The 25,983-nt window shown below is 42.0% G+C and overlaps 3 protein-coding genes and 1 non-coding gene across 11 annotated transcripts; 1 reads left to right on the plus strand and 3 right to left on the minus strand.

The window, feature by feature from the left end:
* Positions 1-4: 4 nt before the first annotated feature.
* On the minus strand, positions 5-5,676 carry ech1 (enoyl CoA hydratase 1, peroxisomal). 3 transcript variants are annotated; one of them, XM_073484020.1, is made up of 10 exons: positions 5,305-5,676; positions 3,558-3,726; positions 3,372-3,460; positions 3,163-3,287; positions 3,027-3,075; positions 2,490-2,554; positions 1,408-1,478; positions 1,114-1,185; positions 516-666; positions 5-418 (listed from the first exon to the last, which is right to left on the minus strand). In XM_073484020.1, the coding sequence occupies exons 1-10, from the start codon at positions 5,339-5,341 to the stop codon at positions 314-316; spliced, it is 933 nt and encodes a 310-aa protein (XP_073340121.1). In that variant the 5' UTR covers positions 5,342-5,676; the 3' UTR covers positions 5-313. The 3 variants fall into 3 exon arrangements, with proteins under 3 accessions (XP_073340121.1, XP_073340129.1, XP_073340138.1); XM_073484028.1 differs by having other exon boundaries at positions 2,490-2,559; positions 3,032-3,075; positions 5,305-5,627; XM_073484037.1 differs by lacking the exon at positions 5,305-5,676 and adding an exon at positions 5,208-5,232.
* A 649-nt stretch (positions 5,677-6,325) lies between these two features.
* LOC140992366 (U2 spliceosomal RNA) lies at positions 6,326-6,516 on the plus strand. Its single transcript, XR_012178030.1, has one exon. It is a non-coding gene; the product is annotated as a U2 spliceosomal RNA (small nuclear RNA).
* A 1,346-nt stretch (positions 6,517-7,862) lies between these two features.
* LOC141010863 (heterogeneous nuclear ribonucleoprotein L-like) lies at positions 7,863-18,409 on the minus strand. Of its 2 annotated transcripts, XM_073484008.1 has the most exons (14): positions 18,304-18,409; positions 16,833-16,948; positions 16,475-16,712; positions 15,804-15,889; positions 15,390-15,486; positions 15,062-15,134; positions 11,603-11,635; positions 10,919-10,990; positions 10,296-10,543; positions 9,479-9,600; positions 9,071-9,272; positions 8,888-8,945; positions 8,608-8,718; positions 7,863-8,457 (listed from the first exon to the last, which is right to left on the minus strand). In XM_073484008.1, exons 1-14 carry the CDS (start codon positions 18,379-18,381, stop codon positions 8,399-8,401), a joined length of 1,593 nt encoding a protein of 530 aa, XP_073340109.1. In that variant the 5' UTR covers positions 18,382-18,409; the 3' UTR covers positions 7,863-8,398. The 2 variants fall into 2 exon arrangements, with proteins under 2 accessions (XP_073340109.1, XP_073340101.1); XM_073484000.1 differs by lacking the exon at positions 11,603-11,635 and having other exon boundaries at positions 18,304-18,395.
* A 517-nt stretch (positions 18,410-18,926) lies between these two features.
* On the minus strand, positions 18,927-25,599 carry srsf7a (serine and arginine rich splicing factor 7a). 5 transcript variants are annotated; one of them, XR_012180204.1, is made up of 10 exons: positions 25,355-25,599; positions 24,574-24,634; positions 23,936-24,166; positions 23,546-23,725; positions 23,334-23,420; positions 23,162-23,203; positions 22,840-22,884; positions 22,320-22,418; positions 20,835-21,373; positions 18,927-19,801 (listed from the first exon to the last, which is right to left on the minus strand). XR_012180204.1 is itself a non-coding variant. In XM_073483905.1 (9 exons), coding segments are annotated over exons 2-9 (738 nt in total). In that variant the 5' UTR covers positions 24,576-24,634; positions 25,355-25,587; the 3' UTR covers positions 18,927-19,749. The 5 variants fall into 5 exon arrangements, 3 of the variants coding, with proteins under 3 accessions (XP_073340006.1, XP_073339997.1, XP_073339983.1); XR_012180205.1 differs by having other exon boundaries at positions 22,320-22,409; positions 25,355-25,592; XM_073483905.1 differs by lacking the exon at positions 20,835-21,373 and having other exon boundaries at positions 25,355-25,587.
* Between the last annotated feature and the right edge of the window lie 384 nt (positions 25,600-25,983).

Below are 25,983 nucleotides of genomic sequence, written 5' to 3' on the forward strand. Positions count from 1 at the left end.
GAGATTTCAAATCATTCAACACGTTTTAATGAGAAAACATTCATGAAGTCACTGAAATAAATCCACAACAAACATATTACAGTCTGAAAGACGTCACCTCTGATCATGGATGACTTTGAATTCTTTAGTTTAGTAGAAAATTGTAGTATCCTGTTATCAGAGCGCTGTTTCTGAGCCTGCTTCAGGTCTTTGGAAACAAATCTAAGATGGATCATCTTCCCTCTTTATACTTCCTACAGTGGTTTCAAGCTGTTTAAAAAAAGGCCACAGTGGAGTTTTACAATGGCAGCTTATGTCTGAACCTTAGTGAGGTCTAAAGTTTGGAGAAAACGATCGACTTGGGACTCTTCTTCTCCATGGAGGCCTGAGCTGACTTCATCACGTCTGCAGTCTGCAGCATGCTCATGTTCCAGGTCGCCTGGAGGAGGATGAACAAGGTGGAGAAGGAGATCAGTGGTGACTCAACTGGGAAAGAAAGGCAGCTTCATGGTGATGCTGTGTTTTAAGGTTGTTACCATGTAGTCCAGCCCCTCTGCCACACTGTGGTCTCTGGAGTAGACGAGGTTGATTTTGGTGCCCTGAACAGCGACGGGGCTGCGACCGGCGATCTCCCCGGCCATCTCCAAAGCTCCGGCCAACATGGCCTCCTTATCTGCAAACACTCGGCTGGAGAGGAAGTCAGGGAGTGAATTATTTAGGACTGAAAATCTGTGTTTATTACGATGTTCAGATGATTAAATCTATTAGGTATGTTTGCACCACTGAAAGGTTTGTTTTACTGTTACACAAATGTCTAAAAGGATAAATAACTTTGTTAAAAATTGTCAGAATCTAAGAATCTAATCCGTTGATCCTCGAGTCCATGTGGACGCTGGTGCCAAATTTGAAGAAATTTGTTCGCGAGAAAGTGACGGACGGACGGACAACATAAAAACAACACTGCACGTTCTTGTAGTTGTGATTCTGGAAGGTGTAGTTGAGACGATCAGTTTATCAATAAAAGTTGTTTTCAGTTGATTACTTTCTGTCTACAGGTGACAACATATCTTTAGCACAGGTTCAGTTAAAACACCTGTGAGTGTGATTCTACGTAACGATGAGACGATTGATCACCTGACCAGTCCGCTGCTCTTGGCCTCATCAGCATACATCTTCCTGGCAGTCAGAGCCAACTCGTTCACCAGGCTGGAGGAGCGAAGGAGAGTTTACAACAACATGGACTCGTTACAAATATAAAAAGTTTGAAACATACAACTTTAAAGCGACAGGAGTTGTTTTGTTGTTTTAGTGGTTATCTGATGTTTTGTGTCACTTTAACAACACTACATCGCCTGTGACTTCATCAGTTAGCAGAGACGTTGTCCTCCCACTCAGACTCTCTATGAATGATTATAATCAGCTGTTTACCTGCGGCTGCCGATGACTTTAGGAAGTCTCTGCAGAGTTCCAACATCTGCTGCCAGTCCGATATCGACTTCCTGTGAAGACGACCGGAGAGACTTCATCAGCATCACAACACCACCTACATGATTTCATCACCTGCGTCCTTCAATACAGAACGATTCAATAAACTGTCTGCTTGAAGTCTTTTCTGTAAAATATGAACTGTTTATTTATGCTTTATTAATAAAAATGTCAGTCCATTGTTCCTATTTTTATATCAATAAAATCTGTCTTGATATTATTTATTTTTTTATAATTAAACACCAGAATGAGAATGATGACGGATACAGTTATCATTCAAAGTGTTTGTTTGTTTTATGCAGATAATGTTTTTAAAAATGTGACTCAATACATCAGTAGTAAAACATAAATATAAATCCTTTCTTTTACTTTCATTTAGTGGATAAGACTCATATAATAAATGAAATAAAAAATTTTTGGTCTTAATTTTATTTTGTGAGAAAATTACGTTTCTGAAAAAATTCTGAAAAAGATATTGTTCCAAGAATTTTTTATTTTTGCGAGAAAAAATAAATTTTCTGAAAAAAATCTTTTTCTGAGAAAATTTTTTTTCTGTAAATTTAAATTTTTCTGAGAAAAATTATTTTTTCTCTCACAAAAGTAAACTTCTCAGAAAAAAGTTTTTCTCTGAAAAATAAAAATAATTCAAATTTCAATTTCAAAATTCTATTTTAAAATATTAGAAAATTTTACATTTTATTTTTGTGAGAAAAATAAAAATTCTGAGAAAGATTTTATTCTCAGAAAAAAATCAATTTTGTTTTTCTGAGAAAAATTTTTTTTCTCAGAAAATTATTTTTTGTCACAAAAATAAATATTTCTTGCAAAAATTAATTTCTGAGCGAAAAATTCAATTTTCTGAAATTTTTCTCACAAAATTTTTCTTCTCACAAATTTTTTTTTTCTTCTAACAAAAATAAAATTTTTCTGAGAAAGTTTAAATTTTTCTATAAAGAAATGATATTTTGTTTTTTTCTCATCACATTTCCAACTCAGTGAAATGAGACGCAGGTGTACGTACGTACCTTCACCTGGAACCAGGCGTCCTGCGTACACAGACGAATGTCACAGGCTGTGATCAGATCAACACCTGCAACAGAGAACAACATCCACAGTGAACTTGCTACTCCAATGACACTGAGTAGAGTGCATACCTCTGCAAAAACACTCCCCTTATGTACTCACTCATAGATACTAACCACCTAAATCCGCCTGATTTTTTCATCAAGCATTAATCCCTGAGTAATTCATGAAAATGTTGAAAAATGCCGTCTCGTTTTGTTAAAGAAAGTGAGAAAAGAGTTTTGGATAATGATCGTTTATCCATCAATGATCGTTCAGGATGTTGACGGGTTTTGTTCTGATTATCTGAAGTTAACCTGCTCTGGTTAGCTGTGCAGCATCTGTAACCATGGTGATCTACTCCCTACGTGACACCAGAAAACCAAAGTTAAGCCCAGAGACAGCTGGCGTACCCACTAGAACTAGAATACAGAACCCTGGTTTTAAACTTTAGTCTGATGATGATGATGATGGTGATGATGATGATGACGATGGCCTACCTCCTCCAACACAGGCTCCATGGATGGCCACCACCACAGGCTTCGGACACTACAAGGAGAAAAGAAATCATCATAAAATCACAGGAAATTCCGGCTTCCATCTTTGTCGGCGTGATAACCACTCTTCAGGTCCGACCTTCTCGATGACGGAGAACGTCTCTTGGTACTTGGCGATTATTTTTCTCAGGTTCCAGGAAGTTCTGGCCATGTCGTCACCCTCTGGTTGGAGGACGTCGCTGGCCATGTCCATCAGGTCGATACCTGGACGGTAACACAACACAGAGTGAATAAAAACTTTCCTATGAAGACGGCGTCATTAAAACGTGTAAAGAGTCAAACACCTACCAGCTGTGAAGGTCTTCCCTGCTCCAGAAACCACCACCACTCTGCAGTCTGGGTCTCCTGCGATCGCATTAAAGCAATCCACCATCTCACTGGAGACAGATGAAGACAATGTGAGAACAGCATGTAAAGATAATGTTCCTGGCAGCTCAGACCAACGATTGATTATTAATGTAACCAGGTTCGTGCCTCCAGAAGGCTTTGTTCATGGCGTTGCGTTTCTCAGGACGGTTGAGCTCCACATGTGTGATGAACTCTGCTGGCTGACTGATGGCCAGCGAGGTGTACGGAGAGTCGGCACCGGCTGAAGACGACATGGCTCTGACCGCGACCTGACCGGGCAGCCACAACCCTCGGTCTGAGAGCCGAGACACAGAGCGATAAAAATGAGTCCAGTGAGTAAAAGTGAGATTTACAATGAGAATTCTGACGAGGTTAAATATTTCTGCGAAAAAAAAATGTTCTGAGAAAATAACATCTGTGAAAAAATGACACTTTTCTGAGAATTTTAAATTTTTCTGAGAAAATTTGATTTTGTAAGAAAATGTTCTCTTTGTCAGAATTTTTATTTAACTGAGAAAATACATGTATATATATTTTTTGAGAAAATTATTTTTTTGAGAAAATTATTTTTTCTGAGAAAATAATTTTTTTTGAGAAAATTAGATTTTTCAGAGAAATGTTTTCCATGCCGTGAGGGAAAAACATTCACATGGGAAGAAAAAAAATATCATATATATAATAACATATTATAAGGGACACAGAAAGATTATCCTGGCATAACTTTTTCTGCCCAGGAGAAAAAAAAATTCCAGGAAGTGAAAAAAAATCTGATGTATGAAAATTTGAAATTAAATTTTTGTGAGAAAATTAGAATTTTCTGAAAAAAAAAATCATTTTATGTGAGAAAATTATATTTTTCTAAGAACTTTTCATTATTCTTAGAAAACTATATTTTTCTGAGAAAATGTTATTTTACTGAAAAAACTCCTGAGAAAATCTTTTTTTTTTTTTTTTCTGAGAAAATCTTTTTTTCTGAGAAACATGTTGATGAAGGTTCTCAGTCGTCCGGGTCAGGGTCATTCGAGGTGCTGTATCGTGGACAACTGGACGTGTTTCAGTTTCTTGAAGACGTTTCACGTCTCATCCAAGAGGCTTCAGTTCTGACTGACTGGAGGAGCTGCAGGCTGTTAAACTCTGTGTGGGAGTGTCCTCACAGAGTCGTTAAGAGTTTTTGAAATTCTACTCATATGAGAACTTTTTCTGTGTTCTGAGTTTTTTTAAATTTTTCTGAATTTTTGTAGTGTAATTTTTTCAAGAAAGTGCAATTTTCTGAGAAAATTTGATTTCTGAAAAAAATGATATTTTTCTGAGAACATTTTAAGAGAAAATGGATCACCACAATAAAATAAATAAAAATAAAATAAAATAAAATATAAAATAAAAAATGAAATAAAATAAAATAAACAAACTTTACTTGCCCCTCAGGGCTTCCGTAACAATGAGAGACAGGATGCAATAAAGTTTTAAAAATAAAGATTGACTTTGTTTACTCGGGTGAGAAAACGCCACAAATGATTTCACACATGAAACAAAACAGAAATCTCTCCTGAGGAAAGAAAATACCACTTGGTTTAACAGATGAAGACCAGACTTAGAAAATGGACCAAACTATTGATCTTTAAATCGATGCGTGTGACTTTGAGGCCAACACACAACCTCTCCCACACAGGCTACATGCTGCATGACACTGCAGCTGCACTGGTGACCTTTCACCCACATCACACTTTAAAGCTTCAGTTCAGTAAATCATTTACAAACTGTCGGGAGTCAACAGACCTGACAACATCTACACATCCAACATCCTGTTTACTCCGAAGATTTGTGCGTTTTAAGACATGTGAAGCAGCAAACACACACAAACACGTCCACTTACATGTCGACAGAGCTGACCTGGAAACGGCTGATAGCATCTCCTCCTTCTGATCGAGTCAGAGTCCAAACTGTTCCCAGATCAATAAATCTGCAGCCACCAGAGACACGACCCACTCCTCCTCCAGTCAGCTGCTAGCTAACGTTAGCCTGGAGCTAGCTAACACACAGCTAGCTCAACAATAACAAACGTCTCTGGTGGAGAAATTAACTGGTTTCACGCCAGAAAACACACAAAGAAGCGGAGTTAAGTGACGTTGCAGGCGTCATCCCACCAAACATTACTGTGAGTTATAAAAAGAAAGTTTAATTAACCCCTCACTGACTAGTTTAGCTTAGCTTAGCTTAGCTCGTCCTCGGTAAACAGCCTGTACGGTGGCCGGCGGGGCTCAAACTCCAGAGCCAAAAGTCATATGTTGTATGCTGAAGTTCACATTTTGTTTATAAAGGTAGAAAATGCTAAGATATTATTACATTATATTTATGGAAACAGGTTCATATCTTTTCTTTCTTTCTTTCCTGTTTTAAAAAGACTATTTATATTATAAACTATGTTAAAGCGATTACATCCAGTTGCAGTTCTCTCTCTTCTCCACCAGAGGGCGGCAGAGCTCCGTTTGTTGTTTCCGCGAGTTTTATCGAACAAAACATTAATTTATCACCTTTTCTTACTTTTTATACAATATAACGTCTCGTTTCACATTTATAATCCAGATAATACTCATTTTGTTAAAAGTAGAAGCTACATTTCTCTGTCGGACAGTAAACAACACCGCGACACGTCTTGGATTCCTATTGGACTAGAGTGCGTCACGTGAGCACAAAGCGGCGTGTAGTTTTTGTTATTTTGTTTATAAAAAACACACATTTTGCTGCCACGTTCAGCTCTTTACTCACCTTCACCGTGTTCAGTTTAACCGTGTTTCTTTCTAATCGAGTGAAATTGTTTCTGACGCAGAAAATCAAACCGTCACTGATGGTTCTGGTTCCGTGAGTGACTCCTGTGCGTCTGACGTCATGACGCCATCGCTTCTCGGCCTTTTGGCTAAAATCAAGTGTAGTATCTGTTCTTATCAGTTTAATATCTGATACGTCCCCTACCCGGGGACCATATATTAAATTGATTTTTGGAGCAGGGAGATGGAATAGGGGCTTGCTCCGTCCACTCCACGCATCGACCCGGTATTGCAGAACCTCCAGGACCGGTGCACCCCCCTCTCAATGTTTAAAGAAACAATTAAACATCCTAAATATAAATCTGATGGACACAAATACATCCTATTTTGATGTCGCGTGTGAAAAATATCCCAATTAACATCGATAAAGCACAAGAATGGTTACGAGTATCAGCAAATAAGATGATGATTAGTTTGATGATTTGTTTTTCTGTTTTTTATTTTATTTATTCAGAAAGAGCCACTGCTGTTGTCTAGTCAAGTCTAGAGTCACTTTTGCAGTACAAAATATTTAGTTTGTTTGATACTGATGACCTCAAATCCTCAAAATTGCAGTGTTAATGCTGTTTCTTTTATAAATTGCAGTCGGGGAATAAAAAGACCCACAATAATTATTCTACTGTGTCCGGTCTCCTCATTTATGACCTGGCCACACTTGTTTACAACAAATGCAATCTCTGCTGTTGTATTTTGTTATTTTTCAATTCAAGTTCAGTAAATCACACTTAGTGCTTCACTTTGAATATGAAAGTTTAAAATAAATGTGTGATTTTAGTACCCTCTAAGGTTACAAGGTGACCGATTTGGTGTAAATAACAACTATATTAATACAGGGGTCTACCAAGCCCAGGGGGCCACAGGTCTAGAGGGGCCAGGAGCCCCAAAACATTTGTGGCATGTGAGCAAGGATGGATTACTGAATGAGCCTACCGGGCCCAAGAGGTCAAGGGGCCCTGAAGCCCAAGTCGTTGCGTGAAGTAACTACCTCAATAAGTTATAAAGCAAAAGGCCATGAATCTGAACGAATTTAGGTTTTTGCCCTTCTCCAGCTGGCCATCCCAAAAATGCACCAGAATACAGGAAATCACATCTACCAAATTCAGAATTTTCTTTCATTCAAATAAGGTAGGGGGGGTCCTTATGCATCTGTGCCCAGGAGGACAGTAGTTCATAATCCGTCACTGTATTAATACAATTTATAATGTAACATTATAGTGTGACATTTGTGTCAATAATTGTCAAACACAGGTGACTCCGCGGTGGTGGGAGGGGGGCCCCAAATCAAATTCTGCTTAGGGCCCCCAAAACGCCTGGGCCGGCACTGCCGGGTCTTAAGCACCAGTCTGCGATAGACCCAATAGGACGTCAGTGGTAAAGTAACTGCCATACATGTACATGTAGGCTTTTTTATTACAGATCACAGAGACAATTTATTTATAACGTTGAAATGTTGAAGAAACAAATTTTATTTATGTAAAAGTTTAAATGACAATGAAAACACTTTTTTTTTTTACCAGGACGGCTGAAAAAAGGCCACAGACTGAGGATGATAGAGACACTAAGCAGAAAAAGGCTAAATTCAAAAGGACGACACATGAAACTCAACTTTTAAATTGATTTTTTTTTTATTTTCTTAGAACAAAACAACTCTCCATCTGCACATCAGACACGGAAACACAGAACTGAATAAGTAGCAATTAAAATAACACAAAAAAAGAAACAAAAGTGAGCTATAATAAAAAGTTCCAAAAGACAAATCTTTTACAAAACCATGTTGTCCACGGCCGCTGAACCACCTGAGCATAAAACCAACTCTGTCAAATACGCTTTCTCACATGTCAGGTTACTGTAGAAGCATAATACAAAAAGTAAAAAGGACAACTTATATTGAAGACACACGTACTGATACTCTATAAACCACATCTGGGGCATAAATATCAAAACTTTAAATTCATTTAAACCTGATTAATATACCAAATATGAGGAGTTTGCACTTCAATCGTAATGTGACATTATTTCACAGTATTCAGGTGTTTGTGAATATACTTTCCCCCCCGGGCGTGTTACAAGCCGTCATGGTCAGAGTACAAGTGAACATGGGAATGGTGGACCATCTTCTTCTTCTTGGCTACGAGGCTGCGCTCAGTTGGCGTGCTGAACGGTGGAGAAGCACAGTTTGAGGGTGTACGGGTACGGACCGGCTGGAAACGGAGAGAGAATTAAAAATTTAGGCGACGATCGACACCACCAGCCTCAAAGTTCTGAAACAACACACCGGCACAAACCTTTTTTCTGTCTGAAACCCTGCTCAGCACCACAGAGGCTTAGGGGAACAACCTCAGACATGTTACCTGCGTTTTTCATCTGGTAGTGGTTCATCATGGCCAGAGCCTCCATGGCATCATTGATGGACTCCCACTCTAACAGCCCTGAAGCGCTGCGGTCACTGGGAGCGGCGCCGCCTGGTGGTCAGAGTCAGAGTTACAACACCTTCCAGATACAGAAATATCACTGCAGGCAGTTTTGTGCTGGTTTAAATGTTTTGGTTTTTGTTGCCACATTTCATTTGATGGATATAAACTTTGATTTTCTCCAAGTTCAGTGGCTTTAAAGAGAATCGCAGCAGCTTACTCTTTCCTGTGAACATTTTGACGTTGACGGGGCACTTGATACCGATCTCCTCACAAATCTGTGGACAGAACAACATCTATTATTTACTGCAGGCAGGTGAAACTTATTTTGTGACTTTTTAAACAAGGAAATTAATTTATTAATAAAGACAACGTGGTGAACGCAGTGAGACGTTCCACAGACCTGAGAGAAAACCTCTGGCGTGACGTCGGGCTGGGCGTTGAAGAAGTGCAACACGTTGCTTGGGTGCTGGATGCGGTTCTTGGCCGCCTGTTCTGGGGAGGTGAACCGGTTGTTCCTGGAGCCGTGGAAGTCTTTGAAACTACTTGTGCCGTCCTCCAGCTCGTAGCACTGACCGGGTACGATGGCTTGCTGCTTGGACACACTGCAGGGACGGAGGATTGTTATTTTAATTAAGAGTGCTGTACTGGTGTAGCTAATACTTTCCTCCTTATTTAGCTGCTTGGTACAACAACACTAATTTGTCTCAAGGCTTCAGTAGTCTTAATATGTCCGAGGCATCCGACTCTACAGCATAGTTTACATGTTCTGGGTAACAGAAGAGCTTCAGGGCCAGAGGGGTGAACTCACCACACATTCATTCTCTGTCCGAAGAGAAAGTTGTTGTTGAGGTGACTGATGGCTCGATCCACTGCATAGCAGTCTCCCATCTCCACCATGGCTGCCCCGGGCTTACTCTTCATGAACTTCACCTGCAGGACGAGATGAAAGACAGGATGAACAAGTTTCCTTCAACACAGCGCCGCCCTGCTCTTAATTTGTCAACACAACTTCTTTGATTGAAGATAATGTGTGTGTGTGTTTTGGATACAATACATATTTTACACTTCCAAAATAGAGCAAAGCAGCAATTTATTCCAGACACATTATCAGTGTATAAACCTTTTGTTCTTGGCTCAATGTTTCTTGTTTTAAAGATTATTTTTGGGCTTTGAGCCTTTATTTTTAAATCGGACAGCGAGGAGTCAGAAGATTGTGTCATTTCATCTTTGAGGTTAAATAATAAAGAGATTAAAAACTACTATTTTAAGTGCAGCCTTTTATCAAAGAATGACGGATCCAGCTCACAACAAAAATAGATACGCTTTAAATAATGAATTTGACATGTCGGCCCTTAAATAGAGAATAAAAAGCAAAGTCCCGACTGTCTCTGAGGATACGTCTCCCCTCGGTGCCGAGACCTGGAAACAATTTGTTTCTTCTGCATGTGTATTTTTATCTTCTCTTTCAACAAGAGGAGGAAACAAACCTATTTCATGTCTTTGTGGGAAACATTGTGCGTTTTCTCTGCAGATATTGAGTTTATTTTTTTATCTGGTGAAGACCTTTCAGCTTGAAATGTTTCCCTTCACAGCAGAAACAGACACATCCACCGTCAGATACTGACCCGCTCCACGTTTCCATAGAGACAGAAGATATTGAAGACACGGTCGGCGTTCATCTTGGTCGGGTCCAGTCCGTACAACATGACGACTGGAGACTCAGCGTGGCCGCCGTACTCTCCAGGAGGAGGGGGAGGAGGTCCGTAGCCCGGCCCGTAGCTTCTTCCGCCACGTCCTCTCATCGGTGGACCCATGCGGCGACCCTCATAGGGCGGAGATCCATAGCTCTCGTCATAGCCATGGTAACCGCCACCTGAAGGACGAGGCAGAGAGACGACGGTGAGAGGACAGAAAATAAACCAGTAATCCACCAAGGTCGGGTCAAGAGAAGCATTTTTCTGGAAAACGTCGTCACTGACTGGAGAAAAAGGTTTCGTCCCAATAAAAAAAATAAATACAGCACATGAAGCGTCCTAGTTGTCATCACAGCACCGCTTAACTGCCACTGTGTGGAGGACCGATTATAAACTTTGATCAACATCTATCCCCAAAATATCAAGTTTAATTACCCCACAGACTTCAGGTAATAAAAGGCATCTTTTTAAAAAGGAAAGATAAGCACAGTTTTTTCTTTCCATGTGTATGTTCCAGTGTTTGTTCTGGTTCCTCGGGGGTGTGACATCCTTACCGTACTCTGGAGGGTGGTCGCCCAGCAGAGCAGGCTGTCTCTGACGCTTGTTGGGGTTGGCATTCACATCCTCTATGAGATCGGGAAGACAAAACAGGAGAAGAAAGGCAGAGAGAAACAGAAAGAGCCAAATAAATATGACGGGATGCTGGAGCATTTCACACATGGCATCATGGTTAACTGACATTTGGATGAGATTTTAGATAAATAGATCAATTATTTGTCAGGATAACTTTCAATCAATTAGTACTTGAGACGGACGCATGCATTTCAAGATTGATTCATCTTGCCTGTAAGAGTCATTACAGACATAAAAACACCCCCCACAGTACACTCCAGGCAGGTCACAACAATCAAACCAAGCAGCTGAAATAATCAGATCATCTTTGTCTGTAGGAATTAGATTAAGGAAATGGGAAGGGAGGTGTGGGGATGTAATAAATGGCAAGACTGATATGAGATTCAATAGAAATTTCCCTAAACCACAAATCAAATCCCTTTAAATCAGAAAACATCCACAATAATAAACTTTTAGCACTTAAAGTGAAACAGGTGGGACATGGCAAACATGAGGTGGATGCTAATGATCTAGGAGGTGAAAAAAGGGACATCAAGACAGAGTCACTCTAGATAAGCATCACAAATGGCTAAATTTAAAAATAAAGTTTGTACGCTCACACACACCTGCATTGCTCCCATTGCCATCTGCATCACCATCTGTACAGGTACACAATAATCATACACAATCAGAACGGAAGCCAGGTTAATCAAAAGGTACATTTTCCTCCCAGTTTAACCCAGTTAAATGTCAGGAGAGTGCAGTAAAACCCACTCATGACAAAGCTGTCTGGACTATGAAATGCGGATGGCTTGGTACCTCTGCAGGTGACCAACCAGGCTCATGCAGATTGTAATTTGTCAACCAAAATAAAAAAAGGCAGCTTGTAAATTTTGGACACCAGCAGCCACTGAGGCTCTCCTGGCTTCACAGGTATGTGACGCTTTGGATCACCCACATCATACATGAATTAATATGAAGTTCACAACCTTTTCTCCAGATTAAATCATGATTCAGTTCCCCAAAAGAAACTATCACACAGGTCCAGGGAACCACACATAACAGATTCATGATGGCCGTAAAGTGCCAACAGAGGGAGCGACAAGACAAAGCGAACACAGTAAGTTTGAGTGACATTAGAAATGCAGCCCCCTGACAGAACCACAACCATCACCCTCCTCCAGAAAGAGAAAGATTAAGCCTGTATGAGGAAACAAAAACAAATCGAGTCATGTCAGTCTTGTGTGGCGATGTTGGGTGCTGGGCGTTGGAGTCATGTGGTGCTGTGCAGTTATGTCCCCCCAGAGGAGGCTCTCGATTTACTTACTGCATGCTTACAAACAGTGGGAGGAAGATATTTGCTGCAGTAGATCCACCACTCTCCACTCATTTCATTTCATCCAATACTCTTATCCATTTCCTCTTTTGGGGGAAACAACTCTCCACCTCAGGATCGATTCCTGGTTTTATCAAACGCCCATTGGAGGGTTGGTCCGTCCTTTTTGTTCCTTTTTGGAAAAGTCCGCTTAGCGCCCACTGGTAGGCCTTGAGGCTGCCATAGAGAACATTTCAGTTGGGAAGCTGGCTCCTCTTAGCCGCAAATTGCCAAACCTGCATCACATGGAAGGCGTTACACAGGTTCTAGAGACTTTAAAATGTTAAGAAAAAAAACTGCACTCAAAAAAAAAAAAGGGATAGCTTAACAGGGATGCATGTAGTAAGAAAATCAGAGGAGGGAAAAGATGAGGAGATGAGGAGAAAGAGCAAGAGAGAGAAGCTGATTTCCATGTGGGAGGAAACACATAAAACCAAAAATGGGCCTGAATGGGCTCTGAGTGTGCTTGATGGTGTTGTCAGCAGTGTCTTCATCAGTTGTCTTGTGTTGGACTCCAATGTGACGGGGGTGTGATTCATCTATTGGATCAGTCGGTACAGCGTCGGCAAGTGCGCCGCTCGAGTGTGTTGTTTTCATGTCAACAAACGTGACGAGCAATGCGGCCCCACATACAGGAAGGGCCGAGGCTTTTAAAAAATGTGATCTCGGTCGACTGGATAGTATCAGTGTGCATCAGCTGCTGTGCTGACAGATGTCTGTCACTACCGTCTGATTGGGTGGATGCTGTGTCTTCTCTGGTATCAGTCTCCATTTGGGATTGTCGGTGCAAGCTTTGGCCTGCTTCAATGTGTCATCGCTTGTGTCTCGACATGAAAGGGAGAAGGGGGGGAGGGACCAAGTGTAGCTCAGTGCCCAAAACTCCCCGCCCTCGAGAAGTGTGCGTTGTCTTCATGGCTCTTGTGCTGGGATGCAGAGATGAGGAGTGAGTGGGAAATCAGTCCTACATCGTCATGTTGAGTGGGTGGTGGTGGTGGTGGTGGGGTCTTGTCGTTTGTCCCCTTGTGTCTCAGGGGACGTTTGGCCCTCTGTATGAAAGTGGTTGTGTCCTCACTGAAGATACTTGAGGTGGTGGTTGCTGAGTGGGGATGTTGTCAGCATGTATCTGCCTCTCCCTTTTAGCACATGTTCCTGTGCATGTTTGTTCTGACTCGCTGAGATCACAGATTTATTAGGAGAAGATAAGAGTTACATGATGTTGCACATGGCCCGTTTACTGATGCTGGTCAATGCCTCCGTTCTCACGCAAATCACAGTTACCATCTGTCTGACAGCATAACAAAATACTTTGGCTGCTCTGATTGGGACTCGGTATACTGTCGAGTCTTTGTTAGGATTTTCCAGTTGTCAAAGTTAAATAAAACAACCAACGGGAGAAGCCGACAGTGGAAAAGACCAGGATCAGTCTTGGTGGCAAGGAAATGTGTCTCTGCCTCAGTCAGAGTATCTGCACAGTACCCCAGGGGATCTCAAAAACTCTGCAGATTTACAGGTGTGGTAAGAAAGGCAGGAACAGGAAACACTGGTGAGAAGATACAACAAGTTTTACGTCTTCACTACTGAAATATGTAGATGTGACTCTTATGAGGTTATTAAAAAAACACACCTGTCACTGTCTTACATTGAGACAACAGCACTCTTATCTTCTGTCTCGGGGCTGTAATCAACAAAACTCGTCTGCCTGGTAGGCTTGTTGAAGTAGTTAGTTACAGTTGTCAATCTCTGTTCGGGTATACTCCCATTATATTTCCTGACCACACCGTCGTTCTGCTTTTTAAACAATCAAAACTTAACTCAGACGATGGACCCTGACATGGTGGATGTGGCATCAAACTGACCAGAAAAAGCTTCTTCTTGGCAATATTTTGCACTTGAAGCCAATGCTATAAGGGAATCTGATCATCTCTAAGCTACTCTTAACGCCAGACATACTTGAACCACTGACTTGAAAATTTGGGAGACAATGCCAGTGCCTCTGCGGCTTCTCAAACTATATTCACAGGACACAGCCTAAATGTTTAAGTGTGTGCATAAAATTAAGCTATCCAACAAAAAATGTAGTAAACAGTTTGGCTCATCAACACTGACAGGAAAAGACTCCTGTCCTGCAGCTGGGCTTTTAATGGGTTCCTGCAATTCTCACCACACAGCAGAGCTCAATACTTTTGTCTTCAAAATATTTTGCTGGAATTGTTCATTCTATATTTCTGATGCCGACTAGTCTTTACGGTTAAACTGCTATGGGCTATTTAACCTGAGTATTATTTCACATTAAGCCCCTGGTTTTCCATAACGCCTGCATACGATCCCTGATCATGGTGTGTACTGACAAATGTTAAGAGGTTTTAAGACACAAAACAACACCTTCAGTCATAATGCCACAAAAGTTCTTCCAAAAATACCATATTAATTTATGTTGATGAAGGTTCTCAGTCATCCAGGTCATGATAAATCTAAGTGCTGTACTGTAGGCAACTGCACTTGTAGACTTAGTATACTGGCCACAATTTAAAATGTGTCTATGTAGCAGCATTATCAATGAAAGGTGTTGACTCCAGCACTTTAATAGCCTGCTTGCTGAAACTCCTCACAGTGGCAGTAAGGGTGATTAACAGTATCAGGCTTCTAAGCTACAAAGCGTGTGTGGCGCTCAGAAAATGCTCAGGATGTGTGAAGGTGTGTGAGGTTTTACCTGGTCCTCCTAGGTTTGGGTTTGTGTAGTCCCAAGTGTCTTGGTCATTCTTGAACACATTCAGACGGGTGGGCTGAAGAAAAACAAATCATATGAATACAAGCTGGCTGACAAAAATTACACAGCTGTTCATACGTTTATTTGCTTTAAGTTAAAACACAAGCAGCAGTGGTGTTCTAGATAAATACACAAAGTATACACAGTATAGTTTGTTCAGCCTTTTCTCCAACAATAAAGTGAGGCTGCGTTCAGTACAGATGAAAAAATAATAGTCATTTACTCAATTAAAATAAAAAGGTATTGACTGTGTCGTGTTCTGCAGTTGTACCTTTGCATACTCGATCTTCAGTGTGCAGCAGCCAGAGTAGATGTCGGCACCGTTGAGGGAAGCCTTGGCCCGCTGGGCACTTTGCACGGAGTCAAATGTAATGACAGGGTTAAGGAAAAGACAGGAAGTGTAGAAGTGCTGGGTAATCTTAATGACGGTAATAACATGGAACCAAGGCCACGAAAGAAGGAAAACCGTCACACCTAAACAATGCTCTGTTGTTCCTAGTTCCTCTGAGTACACAGGGACATGTCCTATGTTTCTAGAGCATTGTGTCTAACAGGTTTTATAGCCTTGTCAAACTACACCATCCATCATTACGTTCCCAGTTAGAACTTGAACCTCTTCCAGCAGTTCATGTTGTTTTTGTCTGGTAGCGGCGATGCCCTAATAGTCAACAGAAGAAAAGGATATTCAACCATGGCCTGGACGCCGTTCTTCCTGAAGATGACAATTCTCTGGACAGGCCCACAGTTGTTGCAGATAGTGTAGAGGACATCCTGTTAAACCGAAAACAAATCATAATCAACGGACCGTTTAATGTGCAAACAATGGCAGCAGTATAAAGACGTTCTCCTCATTTAGTTTGCTGTGTATACATCTACAATAAGAAATGCTGTGTATCGTTAAGCTCTGGATTGTGGGCCGCACAAAACAAGACATGTCAAGGTGTGACTTTGCTCTATGATGTGTGCACTTTAAAGCGTTTTCTGACACACACGGCTGAATAATTCATTGAGAAAATAATCTATGACAGCCTACAGTATAAAGCAGCAAATCATGCCAGTCTTGTTGGAGATATGATGCCAAATTCTGCCCAACTAGGCAACATCTTTAACACAGTATCTCTTGCATCAAACTCAAGAAGAGCAGTAGATTAACAAATCACAAGCCAAAATTAAAAACATTAGCATATATTTTCCACTTCCAAACAGGCCTCCGTTTACCACCAACATCTCAAAAAGCAGCCCAATACAAATTAACTGTCTCCACTAATCTGTGTGAATTAAACCAAATCATAAAATGAGGTGAAACTCCACACATCAAGTAAAAAGACAGACAGTGACATAAGTGTTTGTATTTACCGTGGTGATGGGGTAGATGGGGTTCATGATGGTGAGCAGGAGAACATTGTTAACACTTCTGGAGTCATCAGAGTCTCCCGGCCTGGAGATCTTCTGGCTAGTGGAGTAGTTGATAAAGGCTGGGTGGCCGGCGATGTAAACTTGGTTGTCTGCGGCGTAGGTTACAGCTGTGGATGATCCGTTCATGTCTTCGTACTCCACCAGTGCCTGACGCTTTTTGGGCATCACCACCACGTAGCTAAAGACAAACGCAAGTATAGGGTTAGATGATGTGAAATCAACAAGAGCACGTATGCGGGAAGGTAATTTACTCTGGGTAACAGGCAACAAAGTGTCTTTCTCTGTTATTTTCCTCTACCTGATTGCTCCAAATTCTTGCAAGGCCTCCACAAGGTCGGCCTCTGTGACACCGTCCACCAGACCCCGGACGTGGACAACCACAGAGGGAAGGGTCTTGTGTGGATCCTCATATCCCTGTCGAAGAAAACATGAAATCAGCGAACATTTTCAGTGTGGACATTTTTTAACCCACGTGTGGCACTAGAGTTATACCGATTCCGATACCAGGATTGCAAATGCCGCCTATAATACCGAGTACGTGAGTAATTTAGAAATGGGCCACTTCCCAGGTAGCCTCGTTAGCTCTGCTTAGCGTTACACATCAGAAACCAATACTTCTAACCACAGGAAGTCTCACTGCTGCACCTGGCAACTACTGATTTTGGAGCAGCAAAGAAGAAGCTGCTGTTATAAATATAATAAAATAGATAATAAAAGATGTTAAATGGCAATAATTATCTGCAAGTTTAACCTGAACCACAGCAATCGTACCACACCAGGACAGGGTTGGTGGTACTGGTATCGGATCGGTACTCTGTATCGGCCGATACCCAAAGCCCAGGTATCTAAATCGGTATCGGGACTTCTGTTGCAGTCTTTCTGGCCATTTCTTGCAATTTAAAAAATATTTAACTAACCTGCAGTGGCGCAAACTAGCACACAAATGAGAAATGTATAATTATATGCGTGTTTATTATCTCGTGTAGACGGATTATTGATGTAAGGGGATTTATTCGGTGGCCTTATTAGCATCTGACCACGGATAAGAGATGGAAATTACTTTCAGATCCATTTTTAATGAACGAGCATCGTCCCTGCTATATAAAACTACTAAAGACAGAACAAGGAAAGCAACAGACTTTACACGTTATTTGCTCAAATCACTGGGAGAGAAAACAGCCAGTAGGTATCGTTGGGTCATGCTAACTAATGCTAACACTCATTAACCTCAGGTTACTTGGTGCAGTTGGGGGAAGGGATGATTGATTGCTGTAGTAAGTGTATCGTTTAGTTAAAAGGGTTTAACTAAAAAAGCTTTTCTACAAATCTTAAAAGGAGTGTTGGTATAGTCAAGCCAGCATGTAAAATAAGCGAGTAATTTGAAGCACAGCCCCGATCACAATCTGTAGCTCGCAGCTAGCATACGGCTAACGTTACCGGTACTAGAACAAAGCCACGCTCAGGCGAGGCCCGGCCGGGGAAACCGCCCTCAACCCATCCCGGTCCGGCTGCACAGCACAGGTACGAGTGCGGGTTATGTTCCGGGAGGTGTCCGTGTTTCCCCTCGCACGTATAACACGCAATGATTAACACGCAAAGCCCGTGAAAAGGAGACAAACATGGATGTAGCATGACCTGTGACGCGTCGTGACATTTTTTCCTCCCAACGGCGCATCTGAATGAATCAAACTCGACCGAGAACACTGTGACCGCGTTTGTTGTGTAACCTAAACTAATCTCCGGGGCGGCTCGCACCGAAAACAACTCACCGTGGCCATTCCGTCGGTTTTCTGTCGTTTCGTTGCCCTGCCGTCTTCGCTGTAGTAACGGCTCGCTGCGGTAGCCATGTTGTCCCGGTTAAAAAGGATGGTGGTAGTGACGAGCAACTGAAATGGACGGAAAAGTCAAGAAAAACGAGGCTCGCGTGGCCACGCCCCGTACAGCGGCACCGCGCGCCGCGATAGGCTCAGCTGGCTGTCGATCAATTTGTGCTCGAGTTACAGCCAATAGGAGAGCAGGAAACGTAATAGGCTCTACCTCGCTGTAAAAGTAGTTCACCAGGAATGTACACAAACATCTGAGGCCATTTTTATATGAGAAATCTTTATTTTTAAATATATAAATGTATCTAAAGTAGAGTTGACTAGTTGATTTCTTTACTTTCTACACCCGTAATTTAAAATGTATTCTCTTTTAAGAAATAAAGTAATGATAATGGGAATTGAATCCAGTCTAACACCATTAATTAAGAAGAAAACCCCCCAAAAAACATACATTATATGTTATATTATAAAATACAACATTGAAAAACATTTAGTTAAGTTTCACAAAAAGCTATAAAGGAAGAAAAAAAACAATTAGGCGAGTCAGAAATAAAGCGAGACCACTGAGGTTATGTTGAAGAGGTTTATTCAAAAATAAAACTGCCACTGTCTTACCATATAAGCCAGGGACAGAACAAAACTGTTAAAGCAGCCCTTACAGAAATCAAACTGAAGCACTGTTTATTTTAAAAATCAGAGGTCACAGGAACAAAATCCAAAAAATCAACACGTGGAAAACTCTATTCAGCACACAGTGAAGCCGATCGGGTTTGTAAAAAGGGCAGTGCAGTACAGAAACAACAAACAGTAGGAATGTGACATATTTAAAGGCATGCGGGCCAGCAAATATCTCTTTATGCCATCATTAAACAGCAAATCAAATTGGAGAGCAATACAAAATAATACATTTTCAGATTCTCAATAGGGAAAAATATTTCAAGGGTCAGACATTTGAGCTTAGAGAATAAAAGTTCTTCAATGCAATGTCCTCCCCCTCAAGTACTGCACCACCTGGTCTGTCTTCTACTGCAATTTACTGTACCAACTGCCCAAATCACTGCTAAAAAGTCCAACATTCGGTTTTACCTTAACATAGGAGCTGCTTCTTACACATGCTACACGACTTCTGAGAAGAGAGATAACCTATGCAGCAGCGGTGACAATTAAAACAATCTATCAAATGTAAACTGATTCACGTCTGCTTTACTGAATAGATCTGAGGCTGCAGAGACTACAATCCTGGGAGGAAAATCAAACTTAAAAAACTGGGACTAGACAGACAAGTACAAAAACAGCTGCTGTAGGGCTGTAAAAGCAGACAGGGTGCAGGGGTTGAGGGTCTGTCTGTGGGGGAGAGCGGTATGGGGGGGGGGGACTAATAGTCTTCTTCACTCAGTCGTCCGCTGGCGTACCGCTTCGGTTCGGACTTGCTGAACGGGAACGACTGAAACAGAAACAGAGGGGTGTTAGCTCGCCACAGGGGAGGATGGAAGAATGATCAGAGAAATAAAATCCCACATCCCAACATCAACACAGTGCACAACTTGTTTTTCATGACTGGATGGTCGCTGATATTTAACTATCTGCAACCTCTTTGACAAAAGGTTCATCTGAAGGGCCACAGGTTATTTAGTATCCGCCTTTAAGCGTTTTATTTGTCTAATGGTGTGTTCAGACCAAATGCAAAGCAAATTTCTGTTTATTTGCGCAACTCATTTGAGTGAGTATTCGCCCCAAACACAACAACTGGTGAAGCCATGACACATGGAAACGCTTTGTTGAAATTTATACATTTAAATTTGCGTCATTAGACCTGAATAGACGTGAATACAGCTCTATTCAGGTCTTTGCATCGACTTTGAATGTAATCTAGACATGCAAAAAATTTGGTTTGCACTCTGCCTGAGGACACCATATAGTAATTACACTTGGTATTTCTGAGACATAACTCTAGGGTCTAAAGCTGAATACATAGTTGGAGTCTCCAGGGCAAACACACCCTTTTAAATAAATCACTCAACTCCCTGACAGGATGACTCCTGCTAAGAGGAGGAATTTACACTCATCCTTTGATATCTACAAACACAAAGGGAGGGGGGCGGCACAAACAGATGAAAACTGTTTCTATATTATGAAAGCCGCCATTATTACTGGAGCTGGTTCACTAATATAAATACTATAATGGTAAAGCTGCTTAAAATGGTAATGATGTTGCAACATGTATGGCACAGGAAGAAAAAACACCTGACAAAGCCTCTGCAGAGATTTCAGCCCATTAATATTCATGTTGCCTTCCTCCCTTACACTCACTCAATCACCCAAACACTCACACATGCAACCACACATTTGTACTGAGCATGCTTGTTAAAATTCTCAACATTTAGCTCTACAATCCCCAGTTTTCCAGACTACATCAAGCCTGTGCATTTTCTTTCACCATGAACATGAGCTTGTCAGGGGGTTTGATTTTTTGTTACCTTTGGAGACAGTGGCAGAAACAACAAGTACAGAGAAGCGAAGGATGAAAGGACTGAAGGACGGATGACTACAACTTGGAGAGACACTGCGCTGGGAGGCTCTTGAAGACTGATCTCTCGTCAGCTCTCTTTCTCTCACTTTCAGAAGCTAAGACAGAGGCCGAAGAACTCTGGTAGGTAGGGGGATCTGGTAGGTAGGTAATGGATTTAAAAAGGTAGTGGTCGAACTCTGATCTGTGTGGATCAGCCCTCTGGTAGATCTGAAGGCTGGCTGGCTCTAGTAGAACAACTCTATGTGTGCATGGGCTGATCTCGTCTGAGCGTGTGCGTCGGTTGAACAGACGGTCACCCATTCACTGTGGGGAGGGGTCGGTCGGTAGGTCGACCTCTTTCTCGCTGTCTAACACCAGATGCAGGCGAAGGCTGATCTCAGGTCAGCGCTTAGTCACCCTCCCGCAGGACGTACACACCGCCAGCTGGCAGACCCTGGGCCTGGGATCAGCTGCGGTGTCAGTGCAGTGCTCAGCTCCCACCACACGCTTTAAAGAAAATATGAAAAATAAACAAAACTGTGCTGCAAAGATTCTTAAGTCACACCAATGGTGTCGTTTTGTCTGATCTCAACCAATCATTATCTGAAGAGTTTGTCTGATCTAGCCAAATTCAGGATAGGGAATTCAAATTTAAGAGAAAATTAAAAACATTAACAATTCTAAATCTTTACTTAACACTCAATGTCAATCCAGTAAATGAAAATTTCTCTCTTCCTCTGTCAGCCTAAATTCATTTATTCAGAATAGAGCTACATGTAGGGTGGGTGAGATCACAGGAAGGCAGAGGATATAGGTGCCTCTTGCTAGTTTTAGCTGCTATGAGTCTGAACAGTTTACAGGCTGAGCGGAGACGGTCTCTCATGTGCTCTCTTTTCAAGACCAACTAGGACTTTGAAGAGTTTGAAAAGGGAGCACAAGAGAGAGGGTCTAATCTTTCACCTTATACTATATATCCCTACATGAGACAGAGGGTCCAAGTCACTGTCTACCCCTCCCCCTCCACTGCTGGCCATCAGAGGAGGCAGAGGATGTGGCTGAAGATGTAGATCTCTCTATGTCGAGGCGGTAGAGGGGTCTCGCCGGTCATCAGTCTCACCATCATGCGTAGGTTGTTCAGCGGCAGCATGATGATCCCGGGTGGAAGGAGGGTCTATTCAAATCATCCCCTGCCTAGGATGGAGCACCTAGCTCTGGCTAATGAGAAAAACATAACTGGCCCTCTCTTGGAACGCTGTGACCTGAACTATGATCTCCAAAATCTATAAACTTAAGTGTATCTTCCTACTGAGGTGTGGGTGTTACATACATCTAGAATGTCTTGGTAGAAACACTGACATCTGGCAGGACTAAGCTCTTTCTAAGCTCTAGAAATTTATTAGACAAACCTATACCCTGTTTCAGTGAATGAGAAATATCTAGACTGAGGGTTTACCTGTTCCTCTTGTGATTGGCAGACTTAGACCGTGAGCGGGATCGGGAGACAGAGCGGCCTCTGGGCACTGAGCCAGATCGAGACCGAGATCTGGAGCGACTGGAGGAAAGAGAAAAAAAAGAACAAAATCCCCCCACAATAAACAATTGTAGGATGCATCTAAAATCATGCTTCTGAAGATGTGCTGTAAATATCTTTGCAAACCTAAGCAGAGAAGGGCATTATGGGTCGTAAGGAGCAGACGCACTGAATGTGTTCGCCAACATGCAGCCCGCAGAATTATTATTCTAGCCCAAGGCTTAAGTCACTATCCAAAATTTGGATTTAAAGAGCTAAATGATCCAGGGATTAACTGGATTATTGCCTTTTGTAACCATGAAAAAAAAGAGTTGACAGCAAGCCAATCCCAATTATTTTCTGCCTGTCAGCATCACAGAGCAAAACAATTTTACGTTGGATGTCTCAATGTGTTTCGGATACAAGCTGTTATTTGAAAAACTGCAGTTCACACAGTTCGTACCTTCTCACTGGAGTCCTGGACTTGGAGCGTGCAGGGGAGCCAGACCTAATATCACAGGAAATAAATCAGGTTTAATTACAGCTATGACAGGAACGATGAACAGCTGAGGGCTGACGACCAGAGTGAGGCCGAGAACATCACTGTACATGTACTTAATTGATTCCTGAGGGAGGAAATACATCATCTCTCTCGCCCTGTCAGATTCTACTGCAGAACTGGAATAACAAGACCCTGATGAGGAGCGGCCACACCGCTTGCTAACAGTACATTAGCACAAGAATGAAGGAACCGTTAGTGATACTTCAACAAGCCGTTGTCTTACCTGCTCCTGCGTCTGGAATATGATGGAGATCGGCGACGGCTCCTGAGAAAGAACACAAGAGTCACAAAAAGGACAACCCTTTACAGGACAGCACTTTAATAAACAACCCACCAGAACAAGAATTTCCTGTTAATATGTCATTGGGTGTGTCTGTGTGTCAATGTTGACGTACCGGCTGTGGCTACGGCTGCGTGAGCGAGAACGATAGCGGCGTCCACGAGACCTGGACCTAGAGCGAGATCGGGACCTAGAGCGAGACCTGAAAGGAGAGAAAGACACGTTTACCACCTTTTGTCTTTCTGCTTCGAAGGCAGCTGAAGAATATCTACAGACATGGAAAAAAGCATAATAGCAGCCATGCAAAGACAGACTACATTCCCTCACCTGCTGCCGCGACGACCTCCTCTCTTGCTAAAGCGGTAGCAGTCATAGGCATAGTGGCCCCGGTCCCCACACTGGTAACACCGGTCATTGGGGTCAAACTGGCGCCGGCTAGGGCGGCCACGGCCCTTCCTGGAGAGGCCTGTTGACATCTCTACGCGAACACGGGAACCACAAAGAACCCTGAGGAGAAGACAAGTCAGCAAGAGAGGCCAAAGACAGCTGTAATTCCTGTAACGGTCTTCGTGTAGGCTGCAAGGATCTAAAAAGTGGGTCTTCTTGGATTAAAGCGCTAAACATAAGGGCAAAAAATTGTTGTAGATTACAAAATTAATTTGTGGGTAATTTTTGTTAAAGCTTGCTGAAATCCGACAGTAATATGTTACAACTCACTTTCCATCCATGCCTTTCACAGCATCTTCTGCATCTCTGGGATCCTCAAACTCCACAAAGGCAAACCCGGGAGGGTTCCTGGCCACCCAGACGCTCCTCAGCGGGCCGTAATAACTGAACGCTCGCTCCAGCTCCCCCTTGGCGGCACCATTGCCCAAGTCGCCCACGTACACTTTACAATCAGTGGCCCGAGACGAACTACGGGACGAGTAGTATGACATCTCTTCTTGCCTGTTGGGAGAAGAGGAAATTGTTTATACATTAGAAACAGAAAATACATCCGTACACACATACAGGGGATGTTATGTAAAAATGTTCTCTTCTGCCAATCGGGCCCATAGTTAATTTAAGTCTTAATATTGCTGTTTAACAAAATTCAAGAGCAAATACCTTAATTTTAAACAAAACAGACAAAATAAGGCAGAATCTAAATGGGCAAATAAACCCCTTGTTCATGAGGAATGTTATTAAATCTGGACGAAGCAATTATGTTGTTTCTCGTCTGGTTTTCACAGAATAAAGAGGATGTGACAGATATTCCTGGACTACCTGTTTAACTCCTCTTCCCTCCGCCATTTTTATTTTTTATTTACGATGCCATTTCTCCAAAGATACCTACAGTAAACTCAAGCACTCACATGAAGATCCACTGTAGCTGCTGATTTCAGATTTATTTCCAGGATATTATTCCTTCCAGTACTGTAAAGTAAGTCAAAGCTTGTAGTTAGAAAAAAACAACACAGTCTCCGGAGCTGGTGGAGATTCTGGAGGAGCCCGGTGGACCATCAGCACCAGAGCATCTCGTTAGCTAACTCGTTAGCTTGTAGCTAAACAGGTGCAGCAGCGTCACGGAGGTCCTGCGGCTCGTTAGCCCGCCAAACACTAGCTGCCTCCTCCGTCCAGCTCGTTTATGTCCTAATAATAGCGACCTTTCAAGCACAAAGCAGCTGTTTCGTGAATATTCACCACCACGGCCGACTTTTAATATCTGAGTTATTCAAGTCGTAGCCACAAAACCGTTAGTGTGGTTATTTATTAACAGCACGTGTTGTCATCAACTAGCGGCACATCGGGAGTTACATCCGATCATCGTGATTAATGTGTATGAAAGTTAATATCTGCTGAGCAAACACCGCTGAAGAGTGGTTGGTTTTAATTAAACAGATCAGTCCGTGTTACATAATTTACGCTACCTGCGGTCGAGAGGCTCATGGGGGCGGCCATTTCTAACTCGACGCTACCTACGCCCCCGTTAAATAGTCATTTAGTGAATTATTTCTCAGAGGTAACAACTCAAAATCAAATACAGAACATGCGTTTGGTGTTTACGTCCAACTGTAATTGGTTAAACCGGGGAATTAGCCGAAGGCCCCGCTCTCCGCCTGCTCATAAACAATGGCGCTTGCACGCGTTAGCTACCTTCTTCCGCTGCTCCGATGATTTGTGGTTCCGCTCCGAGCACAGATGAGACCCGACCGCCTCCGGGACCGGCCTCAGCTGGGGTTCGATCCGGTCACTGCTACTCTCGCAGAATTACTTAGCTAGGTAGACACTCTTGCGAATAGTAAAGCGTCTCCCTCGGCTCGGCACAGGTTGACCCGGTTAACCACCAGCGACGAGATCCAACCTCACGACCCAACACGTCACTTCCGCATCTGCGCACTGGGACTCAAATAGCGCAGCAGCAGCGAGATGAGTTTCCGGTGAAGATGAAAATAAAAGACTCTTAATTTTTCATTTCCAGCTTCTCTAGAGACAAATAACATTTATTATGATCCTCAGAAATAAGAAATACAATAATGAAATCACTCCAATTCTTTTTTGGGTTTAATTTTATTTAGTATGAGTTTATTTATTTATTTATTCTGTCCTTTGTGTTTTTTTTTTGTTTTGTTTAATACAACATTTACATTTACACTGTAATTCAATTGTCAATCTTGTATAATAGTAAGATGTTTATATTTGTCTTCTCTTAAACTCAGATTGTGAATGACATTTTCAATAAAAGAATTAATAACACAAATTAGATGAAATTCAATTTAAATATT

Source organism: Pagrus major, chromosome 2 (assembly GCF_040436345.1).
Source record: "Pagrus major chromosome 2, Pma_NU_1.0".
Classification (NCBI taxonomy): domain Eukaryota; kingdom Metazoa; phylum Chordata; class Actinopteri; order Spariformes; family Sparidae; genus Pagrus; species Pagrus major.

Excerpts from the sequence above, each read along its gene's own strand:
- srsf7a (XM_073483882.1), bottom strand. The coding sequence starts at position 24,156 with ATGTCATACTACTCGTCCCGTAGTTCGTCTCGGGCCACTGATTGTAAA. Across the intron at positions 23,204-23,333 it reads CGCAGCCGTAGCCACAGCCG|GAGCCGTCGCCGATCTCCAT; the intron begins GTACGTCAACAT and ends GTTCTTTCTCAG. Across the intron at positions 22,885-23,161 it reads TATTCCAGACGCAGGAGCAG|GTCTGGCTCCCCTGCACGCT; the intron begins GTAAGACAACGG and ends CTGTGATATTAG.
- LOC141010863 (XM_073484008.1), bottom strand. The coding sequence starts at position 18,381 with ATGGCTACCGCAGCGAGCCGTTACTACAGCGAAGACGGCAGGGCAACG. Across the intron at positions 15,487-15,803 it reads GGCGTCCAGGCCATGGTTGA|ATTTGACTCCGTGCAAAGTG; the intron begins ATATCCTTTTCT and ends CCCTGTCATTAC. Across the intron at positions 8,946-9,070 it reads CGCCAGAGGTTTTCTCTCAG|ATTTGTGAGGAGATCGGTAT; the intron begins GTCTGTGGAACG and ends TTCTGTCCACAG.
- ech1 (XM_073484020.1), bottom strand. The coding sequence starts at position 5,341 with ATGCTATCAGCCGTTTCCAGGTCAGCTCTGTCGACAT. Across the intron at positions 3,461-3,557 it reads ATGAACAAAGCCTTCTGGAG|TGAGATGGTGGATTGCTTTA; the intron begins GCACGAACCTGG and ends ATCTGTCTCCAG. Across the intron at positions 419-515 it reads CAGAGGGGCTGGACTACATG|GCGACCTGGAACATGAGCAT; the intron begins GTAACAACCTTA and ends ATCCTCCTCCAG.